Consider the following 12038-nt stretch of genomic DNA (forward strand, 5'->3'; position numbering starts at 1 on the left):
TGCTGGGTTTTTTAGCAACTCTGAGCCAGTTCTCATTGCTGCAGGAAACATGAAATCTAAGAGGCACATGAAAGCTTCTGAAATAAGGATATTTATTTTCTCAGACTTTGAACATGCTTTTGGCACGCTTACACTTTATCATTCAAAATCACAACAAAAACAGACCAAAAGGACAGAGTTAATTCAATGCAAAGATCTTCCCTCTCAGTAAATGTCTCACATAGTACTACTCTTAGCAACAGCATGTCTATACAGGACAAGATAAAGAGAGAGGCTTTTCACTGACACCTGAGACAAAACCAAAGAACAAAAGCAGCTCCCAATGCAAAAGAGAAAAGTTACATTTTCCAAGTGTTCCCACCTAATATAGACAGAAGGCCAGCCATAACAAGTTACAAACAACCAATTTACCCACTTCCAGAAAATGCTTGTAAATTTAAACTGTGTGAAATGTCTAACTACTTCTTTCATTCTATCAAAAGGCTTCATCAGCAATGGACAATAAAGCCACTGGCTTGACCGAAAGGGGCTAATAGGTTAATCTATTCTGACCTTGTCTTTATTCAGTCACGATACTGAAAGATTGCTTGAATAACTTACCAGCATTTAACAATGCCAAGTCACCCTTTTACTACAGTGCTCCTCCCCTCCAAAGAGCCCTCCAAATTTTTTAACCATGGGGGGATATTAAAAATTTTCAAAGATTAATTGTAAAATAAACCAAAATGCCTTTTTTCACTCATAGGTACAGAACAGGGGAAAGAGAGGTAAACAACCAAAAGCAGAAGAAAATTTTTATCTTGCCCTTGCATGTCTCTCAGACTTCTGCCATTACTTATTGTCAATTTTAGATAATATGCTATCTCTTATTACCTGTCAATCACATCTTTTAGTTATAGTATTTTCACTCAAATGTAAGAAACTAGACAAAAAAGCTACTATTTGATAAAAACTGCCTTGTAACGATAGGCTTAATCATATGGACCTCAACACTTGGTATTTTAATAACTACTGGCTTGTTGTCAAAACCCATTCCATGAGGGTGCTCAGCACTAAATACAGCAAAGCAGTGAGTTAAAATTAAGCACTTAATTAGGCCCACAGAAGTCAGTAAGCTGGATTCATCACTCAATGATTGATTTAATCACTCAACTCTCCTATTTAGAGTTCACGGCATATGCTTAAATGCCCTTCTAGAAAAAAAGTCTCCAGTGCTCAACACTGTATAGTGCACAATCCTACACAAGCATTTTCCTCCCTGTAGTAGTACAATAACCATCTGTATGAAGAAATTGCATAGATTTACATCAACCTGTTAGAGCAAGGTAGCTTTGAGAACAGCAAGAGTTACAAGAACAGACAAGGTTCCTTCATGCATTCATGTTTAACTGTGTGGCCATAATTCTTGAAAACAGATCACTCTTCATGTGACCTGCCAGGTAGTGACACATTTTGACACAGAGCGAGCTGTGTTCTCATTTGACATATCAGTTAGAGCACATATTCTTCAGCATCAAACAAATAAATGCATTTTCATTTAACATTCTATACCTATAAATGGTTTGGCAACACAAGAGAACATCAAAAAGCACAACCAACCATCAGGCACCTAAATGACATTTGAAAATGCCTTGAAAAAAATCTGTGCCAATCTTTTTTTTTAAAATGATCCTGTGAACGAAGGCTAAGCTTAAACCTATTCCTAGAGTTTGGCAGATACTTAAAATACCAGTCAACACTAAGTGCCACCACCTTTTTCCAAAAGCAGGATCATCAAAGAACAAGGAAGTAAACCATAAGCATGCAAGAGAAATTAGAAACAAAACAAAGAGCTTTTCCTTTTGACTGCAGAGGATACTTTTATAAACTACCCTTAGGACTGCAGTACCTCAGAAGTTCCTACCTTGAAAAGCTGTGATATGACCAACAATCATGTATTTCAGTTCAAAGTTCAGTGCCTGGATACTTTGAGTCCTCTCCCTTCGAACAGCTGTCTGGTAGCTTTCTTCCATTTTTTTGGTACAACATGTTGGTGCTCTATGTTGACAGATCTGTAAATCTGACTCTTAAAGCAAACAAGAAAAAACATTAATTAGAAAACCTTCCAACTTACACCATAAACATAAATAATGCTTCTTAATGCCAAAACAACCACCATGTTTAAAATTTTGAAACAGAACACAACCCATAAGGAATGACACTGCGAAACTCAGTTATTGTCTCAAGGACACCAATTTATGACTGTTTCCTAACGACCTAAGTCTGGATAACATCATGTTATCAGCTGCTAACTTATTTTACACTCAAGACCATTGGGCACAAAATCGTCTGAACAGTCAAGGGCATAGCAGAATCACTGAAGATGCACATTCAGAGAGGGAACATTTCCACTGTACACTGTGTGCTAAAGGCATCATAACTCGAACATCTGTGTGAAAACCGTGCCTCAAATTAGGACCCAATAGTCACCTCTGTAGTGCCTTAAGGAACTACCTATTCACCTCTCACACTAGGAGAAGCCTCTCAAAAATCTTTGACTCCTGAGCAGCTCACCCCCCTCACCCTCCACGCCCCCCCCCCCCCCCAAAAAAAAAAGGCATTCAAGTTTTCTAAAAGCTATGGTAGCTGGAGTGGCCCTTCCCCCTCCAGTGTTAACATGTTTAGTTCCCTCCGGGCCCAAGAGGATCTCTGGTTTTAAATCGCTGTAAATACTGATAGCAATCCCTCCCCACACAGCAGACTAGAGGTCACAAATGGATGGAAACAGCCCTGATTCTCCAAAAGGCCATATTCCTCCAGAGCATTTCACCCAGGCCACTGTAGAGCACCTGGACCAGGCCTTGGGACACAAAATATTAATGAGCAATTACACTGCATTAATCCTCATCATCTGGCCTTGCAGTTTAACACATAGCAAGACTCCACATACAGTTGGCGATGGTGAAAAACAAAAGGGTACAAGGATGCATGCTAAAAATAAATAAATAGATAAATCGGTAGCAAAACATCCAAACAACCAGACTCTGCTCAGGGCCAGCTCCAGGTCAACAGCTCATTGAGACCAAAACTGCATGGAGAATCTTCAATAAATCTCCCTTGCCAGGAAAAAAAAACAAAAACACCAAGCTAGTTGAAAGAAACATCTCATTTGACTTGAAAATGTTGCTTCCAGTTTACAACAACTCTTATTTGAAAGTGCAGCTAATTTACACCAAAAAGGTCAAAACCAAAGTGAAATATTTCAATTTACCTACATTTTTCTATCAGTTCACAAACAAACATCAAAGTTATCACAGACTGGGCTGACTGAGGATACAGTTTTGGAAGTGGATTTGTTTCACACTTCAGTATAATCTCAAAAATAGGAAAACACAGTTCTGCCCACTCAAATCTGAAGTCCTAAACCCTGCCACCACCACACACTGGCATAAGCCAGCAGGCTGCTAAAAGCAGGAGGGCTGCATGCTCGTCACCAGCTGGGCACACTTGCCTGCTCTCATTTGCCAGAGAAGCTGTCCCAGGTTGAAATTAGCTTCTTGGCCAGGCTAATTTTAACTTGGATTGGTTCCCTGATCCAGTTCACCCCATAAACATATGTTTGTTCTGTCACAAGGAACTGGGGGTCTGGGAAGGACCACTTCTCTGACCTAGCACCACAAAGCATATATGAAATTATAGGACAGACTGCTGAGCAGCTAAGTCAGTTTGCAAATTGGTGTCTGAGCAGAGAGGTTGTAAAATGTTACTTTGCAACTGCACTGCCAGGCTGCTGTCACTCAGAGCTCTCATTACAGCAGCCCTCTGAATTTTTGTTTGAAAGGCTTTTGCAAAGCTCAGACCTGTATCAAAAGGGTTTGAAATACAGAGTGGTCCGTTCTGACTACACGCCAGTCCTGGCAAGGAAGCTACACACAGCTATCAGCGCTGTGCCTAGCATTCCCCTTTGAACCAAGGCACCACAGGAACCTGCGTCTCCTCCAGAAAGCTTTAAGAAGAATACGGATATCTCAGGGGGAACTGCACTCCTGGGATTCCCCACCCAGCTATCTCCTCAGGTGAATACTCCAGGAGCCTGAAGATTAGTTTTTGTTGGTCCAGAGCCAAAATGATGCAGAAGGCACTCGAATAGAAACAGCACTAAGCCCCTGACAGTTAAGGGGCCTGATGTGAAACACAGAGCATTAAAAGGCCAGCAAAGAGCAAAGCCCACTCCCCTAGCAGTACTATTATCAGGACAGTACTGTCATGCACAGACCTTGGCAATTTCACTTGCTTCAATACTAGCCTGGGGGTATCAATTTTAACACAATTATAGAAGCCTAATAATCGTTCTCAGTACTATACATGCCTGTGTGCTGAGATTCAATTAGATCTGATTAGTAATATCTTCAACTCTGATACTAATTTTAGTTTCTCACCTCTTTCATCCTAATGTAAAATACTGTCTCCAACAGAAAAAGAAGGAAGGAACACAGCGACCCGTGCAGCACACTGTATGAACAATGCAGAGAGACAGGCTGTGCACCACAGCTCTCACCCCAGAGACAGAGAGCGCACCACAGCACTGCGGCAATCACCTCTACTTAGCATGTGCACTGCCAATCGGCAATAGGGAGACAACCTCAAGGGCAAACTCCTCCTTGAAGTTTAGGAACAAAGCCATTCTATACACCAGAGAAAATGCACCATTTGTGAATGAGGGAAGAAAACTTACCAACAGCATTATTTCAGCAATTGATCCTGCTAATTTCTCTCTAGGACTTTCTTACCTGCTTTCCCCAAGCTGCCTCTTATTTCTTAACTAATAATTTAGTTTGAAAGAAACCTCTAGTTCAACCTTCCCCTTAAAACAGGTCAAACTATATAAGGGCTTCATCCAGCCAAGTTTCAAGCATCTCCAAGGATGGATGATCCCACAACTTCTCAGGGCCCCTGTTCCAATATTTCACCACCCTTATGGTGAAAAGACAAGTAAATTAAAAAATTATATCTAATGAGAATTTCCCACATTCCAACTTGTGTCCCTTACTTCTTAGCACATCACCGTGTGCCTGCAAGAATCTGGCTCCACTTCATTTCCTGCCAACAGGCAGTTGAAGATAACAGTACAATCTCCCTTAATCTTCTCTTCCTACAACTGAACAAACCCAGCTCTCTACTCCCACATGTGTTCCAGCCCCCTGACCATGATGGGAGCCCTCTGCTAGACTCTAACTCTATGCCATAGATGTGAAGCATCCCAAGACACCTCTATTTCATTTTCTTGTGCATGAACTTACTGACAAAGCAGAACACCTTCCACTGTATATGGCTGGGCTTCAACTCTAAAAGGTTTATAGCTTTCCTAAACCAAATCAATTTTCTGCTTCAGATCAGATGGAATGATTACTCTGATGATTATGTACATTATTTTTCTGTTCATGTCTGTTTTTCCCTTGACTACTGGTTAAAACTGTGGCTAAGGTTTTTCTTTTTTAGTGGGAAAACTATGGACTTTACAACCTTACTGTTCTTACAAAAACCAAAAAAAAAACAAAAAAACCAACCCAAAAACCAGCATAAAGTGTCTTGCTTCACTTTGAAAAACAGTAACATTCAGAAGAGCAAGAAAAATTATACTACACTTAAGTCTAAAGCATGAGTATTTTAGAAAGCAACAACGATCCTTACTCAAAACTGCTCTGCAACCCTAGAAGATTTAATACATGCCAAAGACATCACCTTCAAACACCTCCTGTCACAATTATAAATTACTTAAGGTGCCAAATGCACAGAAAACTATGCATCCTTACCTGATGTCCATCTAGCCAGTTCTACTGAAATCAGCTGTGGAGTATTTTGGTGTGTGTTGCTTGGGGATTTTTTTTGTTTTAAATCAGCAGAGGCTTTGGGCTCCATGCTGAACTTTGGTACAAATAAAAACAAAGAGACTTTGGCCATTAAAGCTAGCTGAATTAGTTTAAGTTCCTAAAAGCAAAGAGAGGCCTGTTTAGCAAATAAAATTATCTTCTTGGAGAAGCTAAATATATATTCATTTTGTTAGCTGACCATGTAATTTACCAGTTCTTCTAACATGCAGTGGATATTTCAAATGCTCTGCACTGTCTTTCAAATGGTCTGCACTGTCTTTCAAATGCTGTACACACTGTAAAAGCTATACTCTGAAACCAAAAAGCCAGAGTTTTAACACACACTAATCAATCTACCTTTATCAACTTTTTCAGACAGGATATTTTTTTTAAAAACAAGCTGAGCCTATAGCTTCCACTGCACAGACTACTCCTAAGCATGATCAGAAAGCGAGCTCAGTGCAATCTGTCTTCTGATAGTTTTTATTCCTTTTGTATTTTGACAAACTTTTCAGCAGTATTTCCAAACAAAGCTTAGTCCAAAGCCCAAGATTTTAATGTCGTACAAATGCCATCAAAGACTCCAAGATTGATTATGCCTTAGTAACACAGAGGAAGGTGCCAAAAGTACCTTGCATTGTGTCTGGCCCAGCTGAACAGGAGCCAACACTTCATCCTTCTTGAGACTCATCTGTCTGGTCCAGCTGCTGCCTCAGTTAGAGGAAAATTCAGCTATTAAAACCCAACTAATTTAGGGGAGAAAGGCAAATCAAATGAAAAAGGAAGCAATTTCCAACCAGGGCTCCCCCTGCAAATACTTGGTGCATGAGTGTCCTGGTTTCAGCTGGGATAGAGTTAATTTTCTTTCTCGTAGCTGGCATAGTGTTGTTTTGGATTCAGTATGAGAATAAGGTTGATAGTGTGTTAATTAATGTTTAGACTAAGTCAAGGATTTTTCAGCTTCTCATGCCCAGCCAGCAAGAAAGCTGGAGGGTCACAGGAAGCTGGGAGGGGACACAGCCAAGACAGCTGACCCAAACTGGCCAAAGGGATATTCCATACCATGTGATGTCATGCCCAGTATATGAACTGGGGGGAGTTGGCCAGCAGAGGAGAGGGTGGATCACTGCTCAGGAACTAACTGGGCATCAGTTGGCAAGTGGTGCAATTGCAATTGTGCATCGCTTGTTTTGTATATTCCAATTATTTTATTAGTATTATTGTAATTTTATAATTACTATTCTCTTCCTTTCTGTCCTATTAAACTGTTCTTATCTCAATCCACGAGTTTTACTTCCCACCCCTCCAAATTCTCTTCCCCCATCCCACTGAGTGGGGGGAAGTGAGCAAGCAGCTGCATGGTGCTTAGTTGCTGGCTGGAGCGAAACCATGGCAATAAGAAAAGCCAACACTAGCACAGCCACACCAGGGAAAGGGAATCCAGCCACCCTAGACTGCCAGAAGTTTGTGAAGTCCTCTCTTTATGTAACGCTTGTGCCCCAGCAGTGCTAAACCCATCACTATCTTCAGCAGCAAGGCTGCTACCAAGAAACACTCATCCACAAAAACACAAAGCATCCTTCACCTAGCAGGGAGCACAACTCACTGTGCACAACCTCACACCACAGCTCAGTCCCATTGCAACTAATAAAATGTTTTCAACTAGAAAGACATATAAAACATATTAAACTCATCAAGCACAATGTGTGCATAGTCAAACAGCTACTATCTGATTTGCCAGTGTTTAAAATATGGTAGTTACTACACTTGAAGTAGCGCATGCCAGGAATTACCAGAAAAATCAACAAGCAAGTGCAACAGACTGATTGGTGCACACCATTATGCACTGGTGCAAATGACTGTGGTACATTAAATAGCAACTAACCCTATAAACCTGCTCCCATGAGCAAGGGGTAACATCCAGGTAGGCTCCAGGGAGCAGAGTCTATTTCTCTAAGTCGAAGGGAGATGTCTGTTCTTCCTGCCTTAGGTAAACTGTGACCAGGCCCTCCCACACACATTTTCTGACTAGTCAGAAAGAATTTTCCGATTTGTTTCTAACTCTTCCCTCTGTTTATTAAAATAATCCCACTATCAGCTTTAATGTAACGATTACATAGACAAACAGTATGTTAATAGTCCCTATAAGGCCAAAAAGCTGAAGAAATACCAAGCAGAGCCTGAGTTTGTGCCTTCTGTCTATACGCAGCTTGACAACATGCACATATCCAGCATGACAACTTACAAGTGCAGTTTGGAAAATACAAGCCACGAAAATTTCCTTTCTCCTGATCCCTTGTTTCATATTGTACATTAACACAGATATCGTTTAACTTGATCAGAGGACTTTACATTCTCAATGTTATTCTAAAACACACTGAAGCATCACTAAGGCCATGACCGGATATGCTATTCCAGTTGAAATAATCAAGGCTAAAAGATAAACACCTCCAGTTTTATCAAGCACCACTTAGATGACTTACTAACGTAACTACTAGCATGTGGAGCTACTTCTAACTCTAGCCAAGTCAAATAGCTTGCATTAGCTCAAGAGTTCTTGAGTAGATTTGAAAAAAAAATATTATAAAAACCCCACAAAACGGGAGGACCATTTTGATTGCACTGGAACTATGCCAGCAAATTCAAGGGGAGTGGAAACCTTGAATGGGAAAGGAAGGGGAACAGCAAGAAGCACTAGATGTCAGGACTCCAGAGAGCTGGCAGCATCGGCAAGTGCCACAGCTTGCAGGACTGCTGGAGACCATCAGACATTGGCCCTGATCAGCTTCCAGAGCAGGAACTCTCCAAAATATACAGGTCTTCAGGGCAGCATCTGTACTATGCAGTGTTGTTAAGCCAGTTGCTAAGTATTTTTTGTCCAAGTTTTTCCCACTTCCCTCTGTCACTTGCCCAGTCCTCACTGCTCTTGTATTCTGATTTTTGGCCTAGTTTCCAAAGCACCTTCTGCCCTACACCATAGTTTACTGCATGCCTAGACTCATTAGCTTTTTCGCCTCAGTTTGTACCCCCATAGAACATGCCTCATGCCTGGACTCAAGAAACAGAACACATCTGACTGTGCCCTAAACTGAATGTCCCTCCACTCACTGAAACCTACACAACCTTTAACTAGCCACTTCCTCCCTTTACTCCCAACTCCCTTTTCTGTCCACTTGTCATCCTCCTTCACCCAAGAAGACAAGGTCCTCTTCTACTGTTCTTCCCCATGGCCACTCTTCTGCCTTCATATCCTTCTGCCTGCCTCCCTCCAACCGCTTGCATACCTGTGGGATGTCCTGGAGAAGCAGAGCAGTTGTAGTTGCAGGGAGAGACCTACTCTTGCCACTCATCCCCAATTTTCTCAGTTGTTCCTTTGAACTGGACCTGAACTTCTAGGCTGTACCTAGAAGACTGAAGGTGAACAGCTAAGGTGGCAGCTGCAACCACTATTGCTTGCCTCATGCCTGCTACCAGACCTCTGACAGGGTTCCCATGAGCACTCCCTAATCTGCCCCAGGCATCTTCAACCAGGTTGTTTTTAACAGATGATTTCCCTTAACTGGTCTAATTATGCATGGAGCAAGGCAGGGAGCTCCCACAAGGTACTGTCACAGCAGTGGGTGATGCTGAGCAGCTGGGGGCCATAAAATTCTCCCTCACTGCTCCAGCTGGCTTATAGGGGAGGACCTGGTCTTCAGTTTGGTACACTGGAGTGACAAGAAGAGATAGTACATGTACACAGGAATGGAAAATCCTGTAACGTGTCTACAAAGCACCTACAAGTAGAGACTTTTCAGTGGTTCTCTAAACAGCCTGGTTTTCAGTAGGATGTTGGAAGATGCCTCCTAAATACTCTCCTTAAGGAACAAAGAAAGGGTGATGAACCTCCCACAGTTCACTATTCCCTCCCTCAGGTCTTCCCCCCACCAGCCCTGATCTCAGAAACAGCAAAATTTCAGTAGCAGAAGGCATGAAACCCACCTTACAGAATCTCAGTCCAAATTGTTAATGTTTAAAACTGAGCAGCTGAGAAGACTCAGCTTGGTAAGTGCCACATGTTGAGCAGGGCAAGCACTAGCTGCCATACTCAAGAGAGCACAGTGGTCACTACCTCCAGATCTTGCACTCCTATAGATGAGTGATAAATTGTTTAATGCTGATTAAGTGAAATAACTTCACATCGGCCCAGTGCTATGTGAGACAAATTCTTTGAATATGGGCCTACCTGGGAGACTTGCTGACAGTAAGATTGTAAATGCTAAAGGGCTTGCTAACTCCGCAGTACACACAAATTCAAAAGATTTACACGCTTGAGAATCCATCCTTCTCTTTCCTCCTAGAGTTGATATAAAAACATGAAAACTAGACTGATGCACATAAAGTACATTTTAAAACAATCTAGGCTAATAGTGGTCAGTGAGTCTACATCAAGGGGGTTTCTACATTATTGACTGTAATGCCAACTCCATCAACTGTCCTGGGACAATGTATAGTTGCAATGCAGAGGTGAGAGAAAAATTACAAGAACTTTCATTAACTTAGAGTCTACTATGACTCATCTTTCATTATGTCTCACCACACTCACAGTAGAAGATCCCATACATTTTTTCTACCAACAAAAGTCATAAATACATACAAAATATTTTCTAGGAGTCCAGTAGATCTTCTTGCTCCATATCATCTAAGGACAACAATAAACTAACAACTGCATTTCTGCTCTCCAGTGGGGAAAGCATTTCATTGCCACAGAACTCTGCCTTACAGTACCTGAAAGTGCCACAGAAACCACATGCGGTGGAAAACCTAAACTGAAACACAGCTATGTAGCACTCTGTAGATTATAGTGTTTACAGCAAAACTGAAGTTGTTTTTAAACAAAAGATGTAGGTTTCTAGCCCTGTACAGTTACAAAGAAAACTTCCAAATGCAAATAAATACAAGGCTGCCTATCTAGTTCCACAGGGAAATGAAATAAAATAGTTTTATGAGAGGTGTGAATTGCCTCATTCATCTCAACTTTGAAGCCTAACAATAATTCAGATGTTAACACCAACTGTTTTACCAATGACAGATGACTTTTTTTTTAATAGGAACTGCTTCCTGATATGCTTTACCTGCTGTGGTAAGATCCATGTAAGGTGGCATAGCACAGAAAATTTCAAAGATATTGATACATTCATGTTCAATTGTATTTCTTAGTCTTTTTCATTTTATCTGTTAACATTAAAATCTGTAAGGTTAGACTGGAATAAGAAACAAAAGCAAAGAAAAGTATAAAGGAACCAAGGGACTATTAGATATTTGGGCCACAGCCTCAGAAGGGGAAATGGCAAGAATAGTATTGGGGAAGTGAGGAATAACAAATCCCCAACCCTCCCTTCCCCCCAAGATTTGAATACTTTCGGTTTTGCCATCTCACTTGGAAATCATACACGAAGCCAAGTGCTCAGACAACATGTTGTATTTCCTTTAAAAATATGTATCCATGTTCCTTTAAGTGTTACTTTTATATCCCAAATCCCAAATGCTTTTGACCAGTTTGGCCATTTCTCACTCTCAAGTCATGCACAAAACTTAGGTTATACACAGGCTTACTGGACAGTTTCTATCAGAGTTTTCATCAGTATTTGAGCTAATTTCTTTAGGATTCCACTCCCCCTTCCATTTTATTTCTTTATTTTTGGGAAGAAGAAATGGGAAAACTTTAAAAACCTGGGTGAAATACCCCAAAATTTGAAGAAAAGCACAATGAGCTCTTGATACTATTTACACAAAAGGAATAACAATCATTTACAGACCTGAACCAAAACTAAGCAACTGATAACTAGGCAAGACACCTTTCACTAGGGCCAATTCTTCAACTTCATCACCCATGACACAGTAATTAATTAAAACAGGCAACAGCAAGACTACAGTATTACAATGTCTCTGCATCTTGCTCCCTTTCTTTGGTTCTTTATGCAGATAATGCCACTGCTGTCAGGAGCAGTGACACTGATGTAAAACTAGAGTTTGTTATGAATTGGACCCACAGGCATTGGAAGGCAACCCACAGCAGGCAAAAGAGGGAAGAGCCCAATATACATGACAGCCTAACTGGAGATAAATACTCATTCAGCATAAGCACACAGAAGAAATAAAATTTGCAAGTACTGTCTCAGCAGTTTGGCCCCACACTGCCATGCTAGT

The 12038-nt window shown here is 41.1% G+C and overlaps 1 protein-coding gene across 2 annotated transcripts in view; it reads right to left on the reverse strand.

The window, feature by feature from the left end:
* The window catches only part of LOC126039271 (glypican-5-like), a 427867-nt gene that overhangs the window by 401540 nt on the left and 14289 nt on the right, over window positions 1-12038 (reverse strand). For both annotated transcript variants that reach the window (XM_049802192.1, XM_049802191.1), the window contains exon 2: window positions 1904-2065. In XM_049802192.1, the coding sequence (XP_049658149.1) occupies window positions 1904-2065 (162 nt within the window). The remainder of the gene's footprint in view (window positions 1-1903; window positions 2066-12038) is intronic.

This window comes from Accipiter gentilis, chromosome 6 (assembly GCF_929443795.1).
Source record: "Accipiter gentilis chromosome 6, bAccGen1.1, whole genome shotgun sequence".
Taxonomy (NCBI): domain Eukaryota; kingdom Metazoa; phylum Chordata; class Aves; order Accipitriformes; family Accipitridae; genus Astur; species Astur gentilis.